Source organism: Calypte anna, chromosome 8 (genome assembly GCF_003957555.1).
Source record: "Calypte anna isolate BGI_N300 chromosome 8, bCalAnn1_v1.p, whole genome shotgun sequence".
Classification (NCBI taxonomy): domain Eukaryota; kingdom Metazoa; phylum Chordata; class Aves; order Apodiformes; family Trochilidae; genus Calypte; species Calypte anna.
The window spans coordinates 29,391,386-29,412,864 of record NC_044254.1 but is presented as its reverse complement, the minus strand read 5'-3'; the positions used below and the strand labels follow the sequence as shown (position 1 = coordinate 29,412,864).

At 45.5% G+C, this 21,479-nt stretch overlaps 2 protein-coding genes across 7 annotated transcripts in view; one reads left to right on the top strand and one right to left on the bottom strand.

Moving 5' to 3' along the window:
- JAK1 (Janus kinase 1) overlaps nt 1-8,706 on the top strand; it is a 48,511-nt gene extending 39,805 nt beyond the window's left edge. For all 6 annotated transcript variants that reach the window (XM_030455576.1, XM_030455577.1, XM_030455572.1 and 3 more), the window contains 12 exons: nt 538-625; nt 1,108-1,235; nt 1,669-1,804; nt 2,190-2,341; nt 3,528-3,678; nt 3,812-3,906; nt 4,128-4,320; nt 4,817-4,941; nt 5,221-5,393; nt 5,811-5,928; nt 6,227-6,337; nt 7,085-8,706. In XM_030455576.1, coding sequence (XP_030311436.1) covers nt 538-625; nt 1,108-1,235; nt 1,669-1,804; nt 2,190-2,341; nt 3,528-3,678; nt 3,812-3,906; nt 4,128-4,320; nt 4,817-4,941; nt 5,221-5,393; nt 5,811-5,928; nt 6,227-6,337; nt 7,085-7,186 — 1,572 coding nt within the window. In that variant the 3' untranslated portion in view covers nt 7,187-8,706. The remainder of the gene's footprint in view (nt 1-537; nt 626-1,107; nt 1,236-1,668; nt 1,805-2,189; nt 2,342-3,527; nt 3,679-3,811; nt 3,907-4,127; nt 4,321-4,816; nt 4,942-5,220; nt 5,394-5,810; nt 5,929-6,226; nt 6,338-7,084) is intronic.
- Nucleotides 8,707-10,492: 1,786 nt separating this feature from the next.
- Nucleotides 10,493-21,479, bottom strand: part of RAVER2 (ribonucleoprotein, PTB binding 2) — a 30,827-nt gene continuing 19,840 nt past the window's right edge. Inside the window, exons 7-14 of the mRNA XM_030455748.1 lie at nt 19,407-19,511; nt 18,675-18,786; nt 17,091-17,344; nt 15,316-15,427; nt 14,878-15,023; nt 13,111-13,200; nt 12,352-12,480; nt 10,493-10,745 (exon numbers count right to left, since the gene is read on the bottom strand). Of these exons, the coding sequence (XP_030311608.1) occupies nt 10,599-10,745; nt 12,352-12,480; nt 13,111-13,200; nt 14,878-15,023; nt 15,316-15,427; nt 17,091-17,344; nt 18,675-18,786; nt 19,407-19,511 (1,095 nt within the window). The 3' untranslated portion in view covers nt 10,493-10,598. The remainder of the gene's footprint in view (nt 10,746-12,351; nt 12,481-13,110; nt 13,201-14,877; nt 15,024-15,315; nt 15,428-17,090; nt 17,345-18,674; nt 18,787-19,406; nt 19,512-21,479) is intronic.

Here is a 21,479-nt window from a genome sequence, read left to right as displayed (position 1 = left end):
CCTTTATCCTGCTGGAAAACATAGGGATCTTTTACAACTCATGGAATCATGGAATGTCAAGGTGGAAGGGACCTCAAGGATCATCTGGTTCAACCCTTCTCATATTATAGTTGTGAGGTCTCTCAGCACACATTGAGCTGAGATTTAAACTTTCCAAAGTGGGGGAATCCACCACTTCCCCTGGAGACCATTCCAGTGTCTGACTGTCCTCATGGGGAAAAATCTTCCTCCTGTGTCCAACTGGAATCTCCCCAGGATCAACTTGTGCCCATTGCCCCTTGTCTTGTCCATGGGACTCCTTGTCAACAGGGACTCTACAGCTGCTTTTTAGCCCTCTTTAAGCACAGGAACATGGCCATAAGGTCTCCCTTGAGCCTCCCCCTCTCAAGGCTGAACAGTCCCAGGTTTCTCAGCTTCTCCTCAGGTGCTCCAGTCCTCTGATCATCAAATGATGGTGATCCTTGCTGCTTTGTAGTTGCTAAATGACTGTAGCAATGCCTGGCAGTTCAATGGTTGCTGTTTCTCCCTTCCTCACAGGCCTTCTTTGAAACAGCAAGCCTGATGAGTCAGGTGTCCCACAAGCACATCGTCCCCCTCCATGGAGTTTGTGTCCGGGACGTGGAAAGTGAGTAGAGCCACCACCTCCAGGCTGGTGCTGGGGGCTCAGTGGGGACATTCTGTGGTGGCAGGGGTGGGCATGGGCTTGGCTTCTGCTGCCTCTTGCTTTGTCACTGCAACCAGAAGTGGGATTGGAGCAGCAAAGCAGCTGCAAAGTTCTTTCTGCCAACAAGATTTCCCTCCCAGCGCTGTCTGTGAGTGGAGTGGTGGCTCCTGCTCATGTCAGTACAAACTAAACTTCTCTCAGAAGGGAGTTCCACTCTGCCTCCTGGTGTTGGGAACACTTTGCTCAGGGTTTACTCTTCATTTACTGCATAGAGCTGCTCCTCTCAGCCTTTTCATTTAGCCAAAATAAACTTTTGAGGAAGGTGAAACAAAGACATCACTCCAAGCACCTTGCCTGGGGAGCAGGGAAGGAGTAAGCAGCCTGGCAGGTTGCTCCAGGCAGCAGTTTTTGCAGTACTTGACTTGCTGGCCCTGACTTTGCAGATATCATGGTTGAAGAGTTTGTTGAATTTGGGCCTCTGGATCTGTTCATGCATCGGAAGAGTGAACTCCTGACAACTCCTTGGAAATTCAAAGTCGCCAAGCAACTTGCAAGTGCTCTCAGCTACTTGGTAAGAGCTTGACAAAAATCTTCCCTCTGCAGCTCCTGCAGCCCAAAGCTGCAGAGGTTTCACTTGTCTCAGTAACCAACACGTTTCCTTTCTCAGTGGGAGTGTGCAGTGTAGGGGATATTCTTTTTCTGTTTGTTATTTTGGTTTAAATAAGGAGAAAGACTCTCAGAGAAGGTGATGAATTCTTTTTTTTAATAACAAGCTTTGTGCTTGCATTTCCCACCAGTTTCTCTATGTGCCTCTGGAAAAGGAACATAATGTTGATCTTTTTTCCAAATATTTAAGCATGAACAGGACGTTTCCTTACTCTCCCTTACCCTGTTTTCCTCTAGGATTGGGATGTCAGCTTGGAGCCTTTTCCAGCTGTATCAGAGCCCTGGCAGGGTGTTGTTGCCTGCCTGCACTCACCATTCTTTTCCTCTCTTTTCTGCAGGAGGATAAGGATTTGGTACATGGAAATGTGTGTACTAAAAACATCCTCCTGGCCAGAGAGGGAATTGATACAGAGTATGGGCCTTTCATAAAGCTGAGTGACCCGGGGATACCAATAACTCTGCTGTCCAGACAAGGTATGGTACAGGAGGCAGAGTCCTCTCCTCGGGGTGGTGGGGAAGGGGGAAAGGAAGAAATACCATTTAGACCAGCTAGAACTGGCTCCAGAATAGAAATAATCAGCTTCCATCCATCTGAAAACTACATGGAGGTAAGGGAGAGTTGCTGGCAGTGCTTGTATGAATTTCCCTTAAACTCATGTTAGGTTTAGTGAGACAGGATAGAAGGAATCTCAGTATCTGGAGAGCTCAAGGCAGGAGCAAAAGCCACAGGAACTTCTTTGAGAATCAAGATTTCCTTGAAACTGGACAAATGCTGCAGCTTTAGTTTATGTAGAAGGCTGGATTATTTTAGTCCTTTGATATAAACTCCCAACTGCTTTGATCCTGTGTTTCACCTCAGAATGTGTTGAGAGGATCCCCTGGATTGCACCTGAGTGTGTTGAGGACTCCAAGAATTTAAGCATTGCAGCAGACAAGTGGAGTTTTGGGACCACCCTGTGGGAAATCTGCTACAATGGGGAAACCCCCCTGAAGGACAAGACCTTAGCAGAGGTATGGACACCATGACCTAAACTTAACCTTGGCATCTCTGACACAGCCTCCTCAGCACCTCAGTTTCTTGTACCCAATCTGAGCTGCTTTCAGTAAGTAGATGTGGATCAGGAACTGACCCATCTCAGCTGGCACTGCTCATGGAACCCAGAATGGTTTGGGTTGGAAGGGACCCCAAGGTTCAGCCAGTCCCACCCCCCTGCCATGGTCAGGGACACCTCCCCCAGCCCAGGGTGCTCCAAGCCCCATCCAACCTTCAACACTGCCAGGGATGGGGCAGCCACAGCTTCTGGGGGCAACCTGGGCACCCAGGGGCTCAGCACCCTCATTCTAAAAAATCTCTTCCTAAGATCTAACCTAAATCTACCCTTTTGCAGCTTAAAGCAATCTCCCATCTCTCTGGGCAACTGGGGACAATGTTTCACCACCCTCGTGGTAAAAGATTTCTTTAAAAGCAGCTGAGTTCTGTTCTTCTTTTGGACATTGGTTCAGAACTGCTCACTTGTGGGACACCATTAGTGTTCCCTCTGAAATCTAAAAATTTAAATAACTCTTGCTGCTGCCCCTCAGCACATGTTCCAGATGTGCTTCTGCTCTCTTGAAGTTTGGCTGTGTTGGGAAAGGGGATGGAGCAAGGCAGCTGCTGCTCCTCTGAAGGAAATGACTGAGTTCTTGAGTCACTGCCTGAGTTGTTTTGAACAGGAGATTGAGAGGAACTCACTGCCCTGGCTACATCTGCTTCCTGCATGTGGCAGGCAGGCTGGGGTAGTTCTGCAGAGCTTCAAAAAGTGCCCAAGCCCCCCCTCATCCCATCTGCCCCCAGACTGGTGCCTTCTGGGGGGGTGTGTAGAGCAGGCAGCGTTGGGTCCTTGGCAAGGGTTTCCTCTCAGCCTTTTGTCCCAGTGTGTGAAGTGCTATGGTAGGGAAATAACTTCTGAAAGGTGAAATCTCCAACACACTGTAAGAACTTCTTGTGTTTTAAGTGGTTCCTCCAAATTCCACCAGATTCAGCACAATCCTAATTCTCTGCTGGTGGGCGATGGTTTGGAGTCACTGCTGGGAAGGGCGAGTCCCTTGGCAGAGTTATGAGAAAATTCCCAGTGAGCTAAGGATCTGACAGCCCCATCTTCTGAGAAGTTAAAAAAAGCTGGAGCTCACTCAAGGAGTTTCCATTTGCACCTTGCAGAAGGAGAGGTTCTACGAGGGGCACTTTGTGCTGGCGACGCCGTCGTGCAAGGAGCTGGCGGACCTGATGAAACAGTGCATGAACTATGACCCCCACCAGAGACCCTTCTTCAGAGCCATCATGAGGGACATCAACAAACTGGAGGAACAAAGTAAGGCCCGTGTGGCAACACGGACAGAAACACCCAGGGGCAGGCTGGAAGGAGCAAGGATGCCCTGAAGGGTCAAGCCCGAGGCGTCCTGGCAGGGATCTGCCTGACCCACGGCTTCTTTCCCCACTCCCAGATCCTGATATTGTCTCTGAGAAGAAGCCCTGCACAGAGGTTGATCCCACACTCTTTGAAAAACGATTCTTGAAGAGGATCCGTGATCTGGGAGAGGTAAGAGGAACTTCAGACCCTGGCAGCAGCCAAGTGTGTGGTGGGTGTGAGTACACAGCTCCCTCTGGGGGCTCTCTGGGTGCCAACAGGAAGATGTAAATCCTAAAATCCTAAATACCCACACCAGGGTGTCAGTGATGCTGTGCTCAGTCAGTGCTCTGTTAAATGTTGTTCTCTGTTTTGTTCTTTGTTTTTTTGTTGTTTTTTTTTTTTTTTTTTAGGGCCACTTTGGCAAGGTTGAACTCTGCCGGTATGACCCAGAGGGTGACAATACTGGGGAGCAAGTGGCAGTGAAATCTCTAAAGCCAGAGAGTGGAGGGAATCACATTGCTGATCTCAAGAAGGAAATAGAAATCCTGAGGAATCTTTATCATGAGAACATTGTGAAGTACAAGGGGATTTGCACAGAAGATGGTAAGTCTTCATGTAGGAGATGGAAAGTGTACACCAGAAGCATAAAGGGTTTTCCTTCCAAAATGAAGTATTTTAAAAAGCAAAGCAGTTCAGTCTCATGGGCTTAGATCTCTTTCTTCATGGAAAAAGCAGCAATTTATCCCTGAAGCCCATTTTTGTGCTTGGCTGACCTGGATGGCAGCAGCATGGTGGTTGTTCTTACCAAATCCATCTACAGCAACAATCACCTGGGGTGGCTGTGACCACTGCAGCCAGGGCAGAACCCCAGAGCCCCAGGGGTCATTATAGAAGCAAAAAAAAAAACAACCTTTAAGCCAATATTTTAAGACTTTTTAAGACATCAGTGACTGATGGTGGGAGCTTGCCACAGTCTGGCCATGGCCATGGGATGTCCTTACAGATGCTGCCTGTCCTGTGGGCTCAGACAGAAGTTATTGGTGTGGATGAGGTGGGAAGAGTGATGTGTCTGCAAATGAAACCCCTGCTCTGCTTTTAGGAGGAAGTGGGATTAAACTCATCATGGAATTTCTTCCTTCTGGGAGCCTGAAGGAGTATCTGCCCCGGAACAAGAACAAAATTAATCTCAAACAGCTTCTCAGATATGCAGTTCAGATCTGCAGGGTGAGTGCACCAGAGCCACCCTGCAGTTTAATATTTAATTTAATAGGGGGAGAGGGGAGGAACAAACCAAGGAGCAAATCCCTTCTCCTTGCTCTGTCCTCAGGGACCTGACTCCTAGAGCAGTCTCTCCCATGCTTCAGGTGCTACCAGCACAAAGGGGGTGGTGACCAAGTTGTGGAAAGGTCACCAGGAGAAGTTGTTCCTCTTGGAAAGGAATTTGAAGTCCTAGGAGGGAGGAAGTATTGGAGAAAGTGGTGTCAAAGCTTTCTTCTCTCCTAGGGAATGGACTATTTGGGCTCCTGTCAGTACGTGCACCGTGACTTGGCAGCAAGAAATGTCCTGGTTGAAAGTGAGAACAGGGTGAAGATTGGGGACTTTGGGCTCACCAAAGCCATCGAGACAGATAAGGAGTACTACACTGTCAAGGATGACCTCGACAGCCCTGTGTTTTGGTAGGAACTGAGATCTCCTTTTCTTTCAACAAACTGCGCAGCAGAGTAACTGCTCTGTCCCCACAGACTTAGGCATTTATGCTTCTGAAAGATTTTTCCCTGTTTGGGCAAGAGTCCTAAATAAAGACACAACATCAGAGGCCTAAATAAAGACAGGAGCCAGGAGGAGGCACCTGGCAGACTCTACGTGTCCACTCCTGGGCTCTTTCTTCCTGCACTTCAGGAAGTTTCTCCTTTAGTTTCTTAGATTTGCTGTAGAACACTTGTGCTTTATTTACTGTTTTTGTGGTAATTTATATACAGGGACTCAAGAAATGCAGGAGGTGCCTCTTTTCTTTGCTCCCTTTACACAGATCCAGGTTGTGTCAGTAGATCTGTGTGACTCTTGAGTTTAATGCTCTCCCCTTGTGTCTCCAGGTATGCTCCAGAGTGCTTGGTGCAGAGTAAATTCTACATTGCCTCAGATGTGTGGTCATTTGGGGTGACACTGTATGAACTGCTCACCTACTGTGATTCAGAGTCCAGTCCCATGGCAGTAAGTGATGGGGGATTTTTTATTTCTTTTTTTAAAAATAATTCTATTCTTTTTGGAAGTGAAATTGATCTCTGCATCTTCCCAAACCAACCTTGGTGTTGTGTTATAGCTCAGCTGTGGTGACTCTGTGTCCTGGGGAGGGTATAAACACTACAAGCAGTTTACTACCACAAGTACACAGCGTGTGGTGTCTGCACACCCTGCTTATTTTTCATGTTGAGCTCCAAATGTTCACAGCCAAAGGCTCTGGCTTTGTACAGGGTCAGAGGGTGCAGCCCTGACTCTGCTCTTTCCACAGGAATTCCTGAAAATGATCGGCCCCACGCAGGGCCAGATGACGGTGGCGCGGTTGGTGCGTGTCCTGCAGGAGGGCAAACGTCTGCCACGGCCCCCCAACTGCCCAGAGGAGGTAAGGGAGGGGGTGGCAATGCCCTGCACCAAAAGAATCCAATTCTGCATCAAAAAAACCACCCCAAAACCCAAAAAACCCCCCCTCCTTCCCAAAAAACCCCTTACAGAGGTGTTCAGTAGATGAAGGGGGCTACAGGAAAGCTGGGGAGGGGCTTCTCACCAGAGACAGTGACAGGACAAGGGGTGATGGGTTTAAACTGAAAGAGGGGAGATTTAGGTTAGATATTAGGAAAAAATTCTTCACCATGAGGGTATAGGTTGGAATAGGTTGCCCAGGGAGGCTGTTGATGCCCTTTCCCTGGAAATGTTTAAATCCAGGTTGGATGAAGCCTTCTGCACCCTGGGCTGTGGGAGGTGTCCCTGCCCATGCTGGGGGTTGGATCTGGATGAGCTTTAAGGTCCCTTCCACCCCAAATCTGGGATTCTGTACATTACCAACCCCACACCTTTGGGATTGAATAGGCCGGGCCCTATTTGTAGGGAAACCTTCAGGCACTGCTATTATAAAGGAATTTCTAAGTCTTTTCAGCATGATATTGAAATCCTTTGGGATGTTGCCATTCCCAAGGTCACAACATCCCCTCAGACTCTTTCTGATCTTGGAAAGCTGAACAGGCAGCACCCCGGCCTCACTGTGAGCAAAACCTGAGGCAGTTTCCTAGCACTGAGACAGCTTCCTTACTTGTACTGGAAAACCAAGTGAAATGTTCCTCACAGCCTTAAATCTCTCTCTCTCTGCTGTTAGGTGGATCAGCTGATGAGGAAGTGCTGGATACTCAAGCACGATGAGAGGACAACCTTCCACAACCTGATTCAAGGATTTGAAACAATTATGAGTAAAATGTAATTATTTTTTTTATACTGCCAGTACTTTAAATGTGTGGCAAAACAGAAATGCCCAAGGCCTCTTATATATTTTTTTTTAAACTACTGTAATTTGTACTCTGACTGTGCTAATGCCTTCAAAAGGATTCTCTCTCCAACAGTTTTCCTTTTTTTTTTTTTTTAATTTTAAATTTTAGTCAACAGTTGGATCAAATTAATTAAAAGGTATGGCAGAAACAAGAGCTTTAACTCTTTTTTTTGCTGCCTTACTGCAGGGCAGTCTTATCTTCACCTGATTTTGGTCTTGCCACAATCTGAACTACCCTGATGAATGTGAACTGAGACAGCAGTGTCAAAAAAAAAAAAAACCAAACCCCAAACTGCTGCAGGTCTCAGTGGAGGCTGCAGCATTTAAAACAAATCTGCTGTGCAGGCTTATTCCTTCAGTGACTCAACCAGTGGACAGAAGAGGGTGTGAGATGGTAATGTCATCATTTTTTATGGGGTTTTGAGGGAGGTTTAAAAAGAAAAGGTCACCAAGAAATGGCAGTGGTGTGCACTTAAGTTTTAGGAAGGAGGAAAAACCAAGTCTGGCATAAAAAAAAAAAAAATCCAGAAAAGCCAAAAATAATTGGTTTGTCCTAACTGGTCTGCAGGGCTGAGATTTTATATAAAAAGACCTGACTGTTGTTTTAAAAACAAAACAAAACAAAGCCTGGATCAGCATTTCATGGAGAATCCCAGTTCCTGGGTAAAGGTTTGGCTTTTCCTCACTCAGGCTCCCCCCATGCCCCACTGCCACCCTCTGGTGCAGCTGTGAGCTTTGCAGCTCCTCCTGCAGGAGGGGAAATGTGTCTGGAAATGAATCCCACACCTTGGAGAGGGAAAAGAAAATTCATCTGTGCATGGAGTGTGGGGGAGAAATGTTCCTAAGGATAATGAGGGGCCTGAGCAGTGTTCATTGCTGTTAGCACTTGTGGAATGCTCCTCATTGGGCTTAAGATGAGGAATTTTTCAAGGCCCATTTTGGCCTTTTTTTTTCTTTTTTCCTTGGACTCAACCTGTGCACAGCTGCAGGAGTCACCCCAAGGGAGAGCTGGGGAGGGGGGGTGCCCAACTGGGACCACTTACATTTTATTGTTGGGACCAGATTCAGCATTTCCTGGGCACGTTGAGGACACTGCACTCTTCCTTCTGCCACTCCAGCAGGCACTGAGGAGACAGTGGTTTAACTGGAAACCTTTTGCTGACCCAGGGCCTAGAACTTTAGCTGCAAATGTTTTCCCACCACATCTGAATTTTTTATTTGGAAATGCTTTTGAGGTGCATCCTGGAAATAACAGAAAGGTGTCGTGAAATATATATCTATAAATATATATAAAATTGTAATTATGAGTTGCAACGAGGTCAGATTTATTTTTACAGTATTACTTTTTTGTTTTGTCCCCTGTATGTCACTTAGGAACTTGATTTGAGTCTGTAAGCACTTTGTTACTCTTTATACAAACAAATCTAATAAAAATATTTTTTTTTTTTCCTCCACATGCATATTGGTCATTTTAATTTTAGGTTAAACTGAGGAAGATTTTTAAATTTAACTTCTGAACACAGGGTCTTCAATCCAACCTTTCCTTACATTAAATGATTACTTCAAAGGTAATGCAGAGATTTTTTTTTTCCTCCCACAGAAATCCACTTTCCATCTGTACCAACCCTTTATTTTTTTCATTGAAAAGCATTTAACAGGTTGAGAAAGTTGCATATACAAACAGTTTCAACAAAATATTACAAGTGGATGTATTGATACATAGATGTGGAACCCCAGCAAAGCTCTGATAACTCTGGTGCTGTTTGGCCACCTGAATGCACTGTGTCCCCCCTCCAGTGCTGAGGGAGGAGGGGGGACTGGGATGGCTCTATTTAAGTTTTGAAAAAAAAAAAAAAAAATTTCCTGGCCACATCACAAAGCTTGAAAGGCAGAATTTAAGACTTAGAAAAAAAGAAAAGTAAATATCAGTATTGAAAAAAATGGCTTCAGTATTACCCAGCAAGATTAAGTTAAAAAAAACAAACAAAAAACTGGGTTCTGCACAGTGAATTTGCAGCAAACCCAGCTGGCCTGGCTTTAGCTGTCACAACCATTGATTTCAAAATCAGTTCAGCATTTGCAACTCTGCAGCTGCAAAGGATTAGCAGCAGACAAGGAAGCCTCTTGCCAGAGGTGCTCAGTGAGTGAGCTAAAAAAAATTAAAAAATTAATAAATGGAAACAGACTCAAGGCCAAGCCCCTGCTGCTGGGTCAGAGGGGCTGAGCCCATGCAGTACAGCTGGACCACTTCATGGAAAAAAGGTAATATATGAAAAAAAATCTATAAAAGAAAACTGGAGCCAGGCTGCTCTGCTTTAGCAGGCTTTGGAGTGCATCGTATTTCAGAAGGTGATTGGAAAAGAAAAAAAATAAAGCTACAGAGCAGTAAGATTAAAGACCTCACCTGAGGGGCATGACAGTGTTGCTGCTGCTCTGGCTCATCCAGGTCCAGAAGAAGACAGAAAAAGTGGAGCAAGCAGTGGATTTCTTCACCTTTCAGTTACTTTTAACATTTTACCACCTGAACATGCTGCCAGCAGCCCTGCTGGCCCCCATGCCACTCTGTGCTTTGCCACCTTTGTATACAGTCACAAACTGTAAATGAGTAATTCCAAGGAAAAAGCTGTGGATTCTTGGCCTAAAAAAGCAGATAAATTACACTGCACTGTGCCAAGTATCAGCTAGGCAAGTGGAGTCTGCTGTTGCAAGGCAGCACACAGTAATAGCTTCTCACTTTTAACAAATATTTATTGAAAACATCACCGAGGCTCTGGTAATACATTTGGTATACCTGCATTCCAGGATTAAGAGAAATATTAAAAATATAAAGGCTGTAAATGCAGAACTCTCAATCCTGGAAAAAGTATAAGTAGAAAAAAAAAATTAAAAAAAAAAAAAAAAAAAAAGAGGCAACAAACCAAACCCACGTTCTGAGTTTAAAAAAAAAATAAGAAACAAATCACTATCAAGACTTCATCTTTTAACTTCCTCAGGCTGAGGACTAGGGAAAAACTCAGCTTTCCCTCCTCAGTTCACTTTATTGCTCTCAGCTGGTGAGCTCCCACAACTCACCAGGTTTTTACTTTGCTTTGCCAGCTCTCACAGGCAGTTGACAAAGGAAACCCCTTCCCATCCTTTCCCATGCCAAGTCAGCCTCCTGTGGAATGGCTGATGTGACAGCAGCACCTACCAGGTCCTGGGGACATCTCCCTGTTACCAGAGGGTTGGTTCCTCCTGGAATACTTCTAATGAAGAAGGAGTTGTAGGGAGTTAAGGCAGCAATAAATAGCAGAGGTACAAGCCTGCCCTCACCCCCTGAGGCAGGGGGAGGGGATGATTTAAGGGCTCAATAAACTCGTTTTTTTTTAAGAGAGGATTCAGTGTAAGGTACTGCAGAGCCCTGAGTCTGCTGGCCCAGCAGCTCCCCGGGACCAGGGTCTGGGGAGGACATGAGGTATGAAGAGCCTCGCTTCTCACTTCTCGCTGGAGCCACCTACGGACAAGAAAGGACAAAAACACAAACAAAGCCAAGGAGTGACACAGGATCTGGAGCACCCAGTGGCCATAAATAAAGCTCCGGGCTGGGAATTACCCAGGAGCCAGGAACCATCTCCAAAGGACCAACCCTTTCCCTTAAAAAAAAAAACAAACAAACCCAAACCAACACCACACACCCCAAAAAACCCAACCAGAAGGATTGTGACTGCATGGGGTGAGGGCAAGGGGAAGCAGTGGTGCCATGGCCAAGCTGGTACCCAGCAGTGTCACAGCAGCTCCAGCACCTCCAGCCTTTAAATCCCCAATGGGGTCACCTGACCATCCTCCTGGGGAGAGCTGAAGGGGTTCAAGTGACAAGCCAGGTGCTGAAGGACTGCTTTTTTTTTCCCCAGCCATGCCAAAGTGGGGTTGTGCTGGGGGTAAGCATGAGTTTACACAGTGAAGCAGAGAGCAGTGATGGTTCTTGAAGCAAAACTTCAGAAAAATTGCCTCGTTCTGATCCATGGGAAGTCCTGAGGGGCTTTGAGTAGGGGTTCTGGTGAAACCAACACTGTCCCAGTGCCAAGGGTTCCTTGGGGTAGTACAGCAGGCTCAGCTCTGTTCCTCTTTGGGATCTGGACATCGCACTCCCCACACACCTCCAGCCCCAAACCCTCATCAATGACCCTTGATCACTGCTCCTCACATGTCATTAATTTCATAACCAAACAGCTTAACCAGTCACCTTGTTCTGACAGACTGCAGCATCTGCCCTGTGACAGCCACCTCTACCTGAGCTCCCCACACCGTGTGGCCTGGGTCCAGTCTGCCTCCCAGAGCAGAAGATTTGGAGGTCTGGTTCCTCTTGGAGTGAATATTTTAGAAATCTTCACACGTTTCACCAACCATGACACCAATTCCTTATCTTAACCAAATGTCCCTGAGCCAACACTTAGAATCATAGATTAAGGGTTGGAAGGGTCCTCTAGAGCTGATCCAGCCCATATATAGCTCAAACAAAAGCCATTTTAAAATGCTTTTCCTCCCAGGATTCAGTTCACAGAATTACCAAGGGGTGGCTGTAGGCAACCTGGACTCTGCCCTCACTTGCTAATTCTGCTTCCAAAGTAGCCCAGTAGCAGGCACTGCAAAACATCTGCAAGCCAGGCAAAAAAACCCAACCCAAACACCTAAACCCAGTGTGAGCTCCCTCCTCCTCTTCCTTTGTCCACTTCCTACTTTCTTTGCCTCCTTCAAGCCATTTTTTGCACATTTACCCTCACTGATAAATCATCTTCCCAAGAAATCTGCTGACAAACCTTCAGCCTTTCTTTGCCTGGGGGCTGTGGGCAGTGAGCAGCACTGATCTCCAGGGTGCTCTGAGGGCTCTGGAGCTGGTACACACTGCCCAGCTGCTGGTTTATTTCTCAGACACCAAGAATTCTGTGTGATCCTGAGCAACAGGGATCCTGAGGAGCAAGGATGCAGTGGAGAAGCTCTGCCTTGGCTTGTCGTGGGTCCAAAAGTCCACTCGGTGGCAGTGTAAGCCAAATAAGAAGCACTCCCACCAGCAGCAGGCTCGGGCAGCATCTGCAAGCACTCTGCTGGGTCTCTCCTCTCACCTCATTTAATGGGTTTTGTGGAGGAAGCTGCAAGCTGCCTGGGTGGTATGATCCCTGGGCTCCTCTGTAAAGTGTAGGCATGACCTGCAAGCAGGTCCTGGAGTCTGGGAATAATCCACCTGGAGGTTCCTAAATGCAGAATGGGATCCATGATGAAGTTGAAAGAAAAGAGGTTTAGTAATTGATTTTTACTTGTTATAATTGTGAGCTCTCAGCAAATGTGAAAACACCTGAGTCATGCTCAGTTGCCAGAAGGAGAGTACAAGGCACAGCAGCTCAGGCATGCAGCAATTCCTTGAGCAAAATGTAGGATTTGGGGGGATGGTTCACTTTATACAATTCCTTAAAAAAATTAAGTATGCTTCTTATTGGCCACAGAAAGCCCAGGTTATAAAACAACCTTCAGTAGCCTCACTGGGCAATCACTGGGTGGTGTTTCCTAGCAGAAGGATTTTAATCCACTCCTGAACTTTACAGGCAAAACTTTGGATGGTGGGATTTTAGGGAGAGGAACATTTGGGCCAGATGTAATCGAAAGTGTGAGGAGGAACCCTGGAGAGAGCTGTGCAGAGCTGCCCTGCTGCAGGTGACCATGCAGTGCCATTCATCCCCAGCTCTCCAGCCCCTCCACTCCTGCAGTGCTGAGGGCAGCAGCCACTTCTTGGCAGACAAAGCAGGTGTCCAGGCTCCAGAAGCAGCCTCACAGCTGCTGGGAAAAAGAGCCCATGGAGAGAGGAAGAAAAGAAAATGATTTCTCACCTCTGAGGCTTCATTTTCAAACTCATCAACTCTTGCCTGGGTAGAGTTATATGCCTGAGCATAGTGCTGATACCACTGCTGAACAGCCTCCTATAAAGGAGGAGGAAAAAAAACCTCTTCCCATCAGCTGTCTACTGAGGTGACTTGAAATTAAAACCATTCTTAAGGCCTTGCAGGAGATGAGAATGAAATCAGAAAGCACAGCTTTCCCAAAGAGGCATCAAACCATGTTTAACACCAGTGATAAAAGCTCAAACCAAACAATTAAAACTACATCCAGTGCTTAAGAGACACAAGGCCAAGTACAGTGTGGTTTCTGTTACATGGAAGGGACACTACAAATAGAGCTGAGTGATGACATGTGGCATCTCTGCACCCCAGTGACAGCAGCTGAGTCCTTCACGTTACTGCAGTTAATGCTAACAACACCAATCCTACAATACAACTGAATTTATTTTTTTTTTTGGACAGTATTTGAAGGACTTAGGGTTAGGAACTACCTCCAGGAGACATGGAAATGACTTTAAAGCCAGGAAAATCAGATTCAAACAGAATATCCCAGACTATTTTAGTGCTCACATGACACACAGCCCACAGGCCATCTCCCTTGCTTCTCTAACCCAAACCCACCACCAGATCTGATCTGATCTGAGTGGGAGATGAGCCGGGGCCCTGGCAGAGCTGGGGCAGCAAACACCATGCATTGCAGCAACCCTCTTCTGGCCAGGCTGAGACCCTTCCCATGCAGAACAAACCCTGTGCCCACCCATGTCCCTGCCCTCTGTCCTCCAGATTCCTTCCAGATTCCCCAGGAGTCATGAAACAACCCAGATTTCCTTGCCAGAAGCCCAGGAGAAGAGAACACAGCTTGTTTCTCTCCCCCTGGGAAGATGATGGGACAGGGCAGGAGAAGACCTGCAGGGTGGGTGCCTCAGAGCAGACCCAAGATTTTTGTCCAGATTACCTGATGAGCTGCAATCCAGTTCTCCTGTTTCATTTATGAACATTTCTATTTCTACACAGACCACTGCTGGCTGCTGAAAATATGGGAATGGCATTTCACAGTGGGTCCTGATGTCTGTGCAACCCAGTACTTGGTTCTCAGTATTGCCACATTTTCCAGGTGAGGAGCAGCTCTCCACCTTTTAATGGCCCTGCTCTGAACCCCAAATGTTGGACAAAACCCATGGCAGTGAAACCACCTGGCAGAGACTGCAAAAACTCCCCAAGCTATATGGGAACTCCTGGTGGACAGAACATTCTGGTCCAGGGATATAGAAAAATCTCAAGAAAACTTCAATATTTCTAGAGAAGGGAAGGAGAAAAATTTCACAGGTTTGAAGACAGACAAAAGCCAAGCCAGAAGTTAGAAGAAGTCATGTTTTAGCACTGAATTCAGGCTCTCAAGAAGGAATCTTTCAGTGGCTGTGATACTGCAGCAGGGATGGACTGAAGCTTTTTTTGACTGGTGTACTTTGTGCTAAATCTATTCTGTGCACTGAATGAGGGCAGTACAGAGGGCTCAGTCTGGAGAAGGAGCTGAGCTCTGGTTGTAGGAAAGCCTGGGAACTGCTGAGGAGTGGTTTATGGTGTTGGGCAATGATGTTCAGCTTCATGCAGGGCTCTCAGACCACATGGGGATCAAGGAGGGCATTAAGAGCACACAGAGAGAAACAGTGAGGGACTCAGGAAGGGATCTCTGCCAAAAATCCTGCCCCCAGAGAGACAAAACAGCTTCCAGAAGAAAAGGGCTGCAAAGCTACATACCTGTGTGTACTCCCCATGCTGTTGAGAGTAATTAAAGTAATTTTCCATTGCATGCTGTGATGCAGTTCCCTGAGACACAGCAGCATCCCCGATGTTGTTGGAAAGTCCTGTCTGCTGGGGTGGACTGAAGGCTTTGCTGGCAACTGCTGCTTGTGAGACAGAGACCCAAATTAGGTTGCACTCTTGTTTGGAAATATTTGGGGCTTAAAATAGGAATTAGCTACTTCAGATTAGCCTGTACTCAAAATTAATCCGTGCTACTAATAACTTCCCAGAAGTTTGTTTACATCAGGAAGCCCATTAATGATGAAAATTTCCCACTCCCAAATTAAATATTAACTGTGAGGGCAGGTTGCAGAATTACAAGTGAGAGAATAACAATTTGTCACACTTTTGGTCAAGAAAACTTGCAACTGATACCATGAAACACTTGCTTACCTGGAAGACATATACCAGGCAACACACTTGCCAAGTTCAAGTAGGGGTTGGTACTCAGGCGTATCTCTTTTGGTGGTTCTCCTAGCAGAGAAGTTTGTTTTTTCAAGGGAGTCTGCAAAACCATTAGAGAAATCAGTGTGCATTATGAAATTATAAATGTTACTATAAAGCATTTGTCAGAAATAAGTGTCCCAAGCAGCATCTTGAAAAAGGCTTAGGAAATGTAATAGGAAAACCTTAAAAATAAACACTGGGGACAATTATCTGGACACACTGCCTGTGCTTTTTCTATTTATTTATTTTTTTTTGGTCCAATAATTTTGTAGGAATGTTTCTCTTTAGCCTGCAAGTTCCTAAAGGATGTTAAAAGGAAGTTAAAGGATGTTAAAAAACCCAACCAAACAAAAAGAAAGCATTTCACAGTCAAGTAAAGGAAGAACAATCACCACAATGACTCCAGATGCAGGGAGTCAGCATGAAGCACATGGCCAAGACAAAAATCAACTCTTCCCACCCAGAGTCACAAGAAAATAAAGGACAAACCAGCCCTGGGCTGGAGAGATGACCCTGCCTGCAACCTGCCACTCCAACCCATCTCACTGAGCACTCTATTTATAAGCCCAGAGTTAAAAGGGGAAAAGGTTTATGAGTGGAAATGAAGAGTCAGGACTGACTCACTCCTCCAAGCTACCAGAAATGTTTCCTGCAAGGGACACAACGTGTCTGAAACACACAGCTCAGAGGCACTCACACAGAATTCTCCTCTACATCTGCTCTGCTCTGTTTTTTCAAATCCCATGAAGGAAAAAAAAAATCAATTATTTTAATGGATTAATACTATTTTCAGCAACATCATATTGCTCAGCAACTTTTCAGAAACAGTGGGAGTAGCTAAATGCTGAAATAAAATATTAAGTTTATATATGTATATGCATATACCCTTTCTATTGTATCCATGTGTATCTGTAAATAGGAAAAATCCCACTTCATTACAGAAAAAGAATATTTAAATACCAAAAAGTGCACTTTCTGAAGTAAAACCAAAGTTGATAAAGCTGTCTAGTAAAGACACCAATACTGTAATCTAAAAGCTTCAGATACTTCAAAAAATATGTAAAGAATATGATCTAAGAACATTTCCCTATACACTTTAAAAGTTATGTATATTATATTAAAAAAAATAAATTCTGCAAATGACAGGAAAAAAGTCTGAAAAAATTGAGACTCTGCTTCAACCTATATCCTGTAGCATCATCCTCCCATCCCTCCCCCAATCCCTTCAAGAGGAATAAATATTAAAATAATACACACTAAGAATATGTCAGGTCTGGCTAAGAGGGTATGGATTAAAAGTGGAAAGGAAAATTCACCCACACAAACATATATATATATATTATATATACACACCACCTGGAAAGTTAAAGGCCCTGCATGCCACCAGCACTGCTCCTGATTAGTCATGAAATTCAACCACAAGTTCAATTTCCAGTCTTTAAAAGCCCTTGAGATAATTTCATCATCAAAGACACATGGAAAAGAAACCCTCCAGCATTGTAAAAAGATTCCTTTGTTAATTCACTTGGACCACCAAAGAGCATTATTGTTCTCTCCCTATTATTCATAACTGAAATGACCTTAAAATGTCTCATGGATGATCCTGTGATCAAGCAGATTCTGTAGGGAAGAACTTGGGAGTAGTTGCACTACTGAAGCAGGTTTCAAACAAGACAAACCCACCCACAAGAAAAAAAATATTGGCTTTCAATGCTCCTTACCCCCAGATTTGCATCAGTGCTCTTTAGTTGACTTTGCTGTTTGGCATGTCCAGCCCTCAGAGCTCCCAGGGAAAGATTTGTTAAGGTCTGCTGATAAGGCTGTGATCCCGAGACAACGGCTTCGGGAGTTGGTTGTTTCTCTGGAGCGTTGTTTTGCCCTGGCAGAGTTTGTCCAACAATGTGCTGATTCGGAAAGAATGGCAGCATGCCCATCCCTGCTGCTGCTGCTGTTTGAATTGGAGTCAGATTAGATGCTGCAGTCAACCATAAATGGAGAAACTTTGCTGTTAGACACCACTTAGCAGGACATTTTGTTTGCGGTTTTTAGGAAGCGATGAGAAAAAAAACGCTTTGAGCTCTGTTTTACAGCTGTCCCAGGACACTGGATCCTGATGGTAGTTTTTGTTCTTTTCCCATCCCGGGAGCAAACAATTCAATTTAAAGCTAAGACAGCAGAAGGAGACTCTGACTTTTCTAAACACTCATGGTGATAAGAAGATACTTGGTGTTTGCTGTTCATAGAATCATAGAATCAGGTGGGTTGGAAGGGACCTCAGAGCTCATCAAGTCCAACCCTTGATCCACTCCCCCCGTGGTTCCCAGCCCATGGCACTCAGTGCCACATCCAGGCTCTTTGGAAATAGCTCCAGACACGGAGAATCCACTACTTCCCTGGGCAGCCCATTCCAATGCCTGATCACCCTCTCCAGAAAGAAATTCTTTCTAATCTCCAACCTAAACCTCCCCTGGCACAACTTGAGACCCTGCCCTCTTGTCTTGCTGTTACCTTCAGAAACCTGTGAACAACACCCTAGAGGATGCTGTGTTGGAGGAGAGGGGAACAACCCCACCCTCAATTCCTTTTACAAACACAAGAGCTGGAAAGAATTCCCCAAAATTAAAATCTGGACATGGGGATGAGGTTTCTTCCCAACTCTCCAACCCTACAAGCTCTTCCTTGCCCCTGATTATTCAGACCATGTCTACAACTGCAGCAGCTGTACAAGGCAGCAACTGAGCAAGCAGAATATTCAACATCCTGCAAATAAAATCATGGAATGGTTTGGGTTGGAAGAGACCTTAAAGCTCATCCAGTTCCAAACCTCTGCCATGGTCAGGGACACCTCCCACCAGCCCAGGGTGCTCCAAGCCCCATCCAACCTTCAACACTGCCAGGGATGGGGCAGCCACAGCTTCTGGGGGAAACCTGGGCACCCAGGGGCTCAGCACCCTCACAGGGAAGAATTTTTTCCTACTGTCTAACCTAAATCTCCCAAGTTTCACAAATATTCAACCCGTGACACAGTGCACTCTTTCTGCCCTGATAAATAAGAGAAGCTGAGTAACAAGGCAAGACATTTCAAGTTTGTTTCTTGCTCAAACCAGCAGGTTACAGTTGGTTATATAGATATATAACTGGTAACCTTGCTTAACTAGCTAGCTATATGATGTGCTCTCTCTGCCTACCTTAGGAGTGCTAAGGTACAAATGCATTATTGCTTTTGCTGCAGTGGGAGAGAGCAAGGTGCAGAATTTCAAGCTGAGAGTTTCTACTGAGCTGGTATGAAATGAAATGTCATTTACACTTCAGAGCTTCTCCACGGGCTCCCACGCCTGAACTCACGGGTGGCATCACCCCTATTCCCAGCACTGTCTGGAGCAGCATTGTTGGAGGTTCCCCCAGCAAACCTGGTTTCTGTAAGAAGAGAAAACTCTGTCAGTGATTAAAATAATGCCTGTAGGTGCTTCTTACAACTCTCACATTCAGGTAATCTGTTTAGAAGGGACCTTAAATCTGTTGGGAGGGACCTTAAAGATCTTCCTCCCACTAGACCCAGGCTGCACCAACCTGGCCTGGAACTCTTCCAGGATGAGGGCATCCACAGCCTTCCTGGGCAACCTGTGCCAGTGTCTCACCAGTCACAGCAAAGAATTTCTTCCTAGAATTTAACCTCAATCTCCCCTCTTCTACTTCTAAACCATTGCCCTCCTCCTGTCACTCCATGCTCTTATAAGAAGTTTCTCTCCAGCTTTCTTGTAGGCCCCTTTCAGGGACTGGGAGGTGCTCCAGGATCTCCCTGGAGGCTCCTGTTTTCCAGGCTGAACAACCCCATCCCTCTCAACCTGTCCTCAGCCCTCTGATCAGCTCTGTGGCCTCCTCTGGACTGGCTCCAAGAGCTCTCTGCCCTCCTTATGCTTGAGGTTCCAGAACTGGACACATAAAGATATTAAACTGGTACATTACACTAGATGAAGAAAATTATTGATCAGTTTTAAGACCACCCAAAGACAGTCAAAGTGAAGTGATGACCTTACACTATTAGCTTGAATGTTTTCAATCTTCACCAGTGGCTGCTGTGGCAGTGGGAGGTGGGCAGGGCTCTGCAGCAGTAAGTTAGATGTGTTCCCCAGAATTGAGCTCTGTGAAATTAATAAAAGAAGTGTTAGTTGACAGTCATGGAAAACAGTGCAGACTCAAAACATTTGCAGCTTATACTGCTGAAAGAAAACTGAATTAGTTTCTGGTTAGTACAGCAAAGAAAAATAATTACTTCCTCCTCAGAACTACATTTTTGCTTCATCCATAGAAAGTTATTTCAAGCTCTTTCACCTTCTCTTCCTCCCAGCACTTTCTTTTCACCTCACAACCACAAGAATATCTTCTGATGGCTTTCAAGGGATCAAGAGTATACTCCAAGCACAATCCAGATCCCATTACACCCCTCCGTAGCCAACAGGGAAAGTGAAATGTGTTTGAAGCCTCTGCAGACAGCCTAGATTGAGGAGTTACCTACAGTGCCAAGATGAAAGCTGAGACACAAGGACTCCATGGGATTCTGAGCTGCATGAACAAGGACTTCATTGTTTGCTAGCATTTGCATGTCACTTCTAACATAACCTCTGCCAAATGTCTATGAAGTCATCAAAACAGTATCTTTACCTTCAAAGAGGACTTAGCTAGATATGTTCCCCCCACCTCCTTTTTAGAGACAAATATCTCTGTGGAAATTCTATCCCCAAAGCCAACATATTTTTTGTGGCAAGGTTTTGGGGAGCAAGGTTTTGTCAGAAGCTGCCAGAAGCTTCCCTCATGTCCAAGAGAGCCAGTGCCAGCTGGTTCCAAGACAGACCCACCACTGAGTCTCTCAGTGATGGGGGGAGCACCTCTGTGAGAATTTATCTAAGAAGGGACAGAAAAAAACCTGTGTATCTGCAGCCAGTGAGGAAGGAGGAGGAGGAACAGCCCATGGTGAAGACCAGGTTGTCCCACTGCAGCCCAGGGAGGTCCCCAGTGGAGCTAGACCAAAGATAGAGTGCCCTACAAACCTTGACAGGAGTGCAAGAAAAGGCATATGGGGCCTTTTCTGTGCCAAACCACAAGTACAGCCTTCCTCATTTTTCTGAGATCTCCTACATAAGAGAGATCACCAAAGCCAGGGAATGAAGATGGAACCCAAAAAGAAGGGAGTTTTCCCAATGGATGGCTTTGGAGAATTCACAACACCCTACAAAAAGAAATGTCACAAGTATTTCCAAGCTTTGGCTGTACCTGTGGTGTGACAGGGTGACATTCCCCAGGGAACACTCTCTGTGCCTATAAAATGGTGGTTTTGGAGTCAGAAACATGCAATAAAAAACAAAAAAAGGGCCATCAAGGTTAATTTTGCTTCTGCTGCTTTGTCTTAATGCTTTCCAGTAGAAATTATCCAGGGATGTAACCTGTCACCAGCATCACCAGCTGGTCCTCCTAAACCTGGTGAAGCCATAAAAGCAAATGTGTTAGTTCAAAACTTTCAGAAATACAGGAGTGGAACATTAGGTTGGTTGGAATCCTCAAAGAAAGGCTCTAGGTTAATAAAGATGTAACAAAGTGCCTCAGGAAAACACATCACTGAGCAAGTTTAAAGTGCATTACTTTGGCATGTGATCACTGTAACTAAGAGGAATTAAAAGGAAGGAGTTGAAAGTGATGTGACCCCCAGAGTTGAGAGGTTACTGGATGAATAAGTCATTTATTCAAACTCCTCTCTCTCCTATCTCTTAGTATAAATTATTGTATAATGTTGTGGCATAATCATCCTAAAAATACTGTTTCTTCTCATTAGATGACTTTAAAAATTTGAATATCAATAGCAAATCCAAGACTGGCAGGAAGCTGGGTTGGTGTGTGACTGGGGAGGTGGGGAGAGTCAAGCCCAGACCCTGTCTGTCCCTCCTGTCTTGTGACAATACAGAATTTCAAGACAGTAAAACCAGTGACCTGGTTCTCTGGCTTTAGAGAATACCCTGAAATAAGTCACTGAGCAGCAGGAAAATGTGCCTAATGGGAAGAATTGGGGAAATCAACTCACTGCCAATAAAACTCAGGCTGTTTGACCAGGTTTGGAG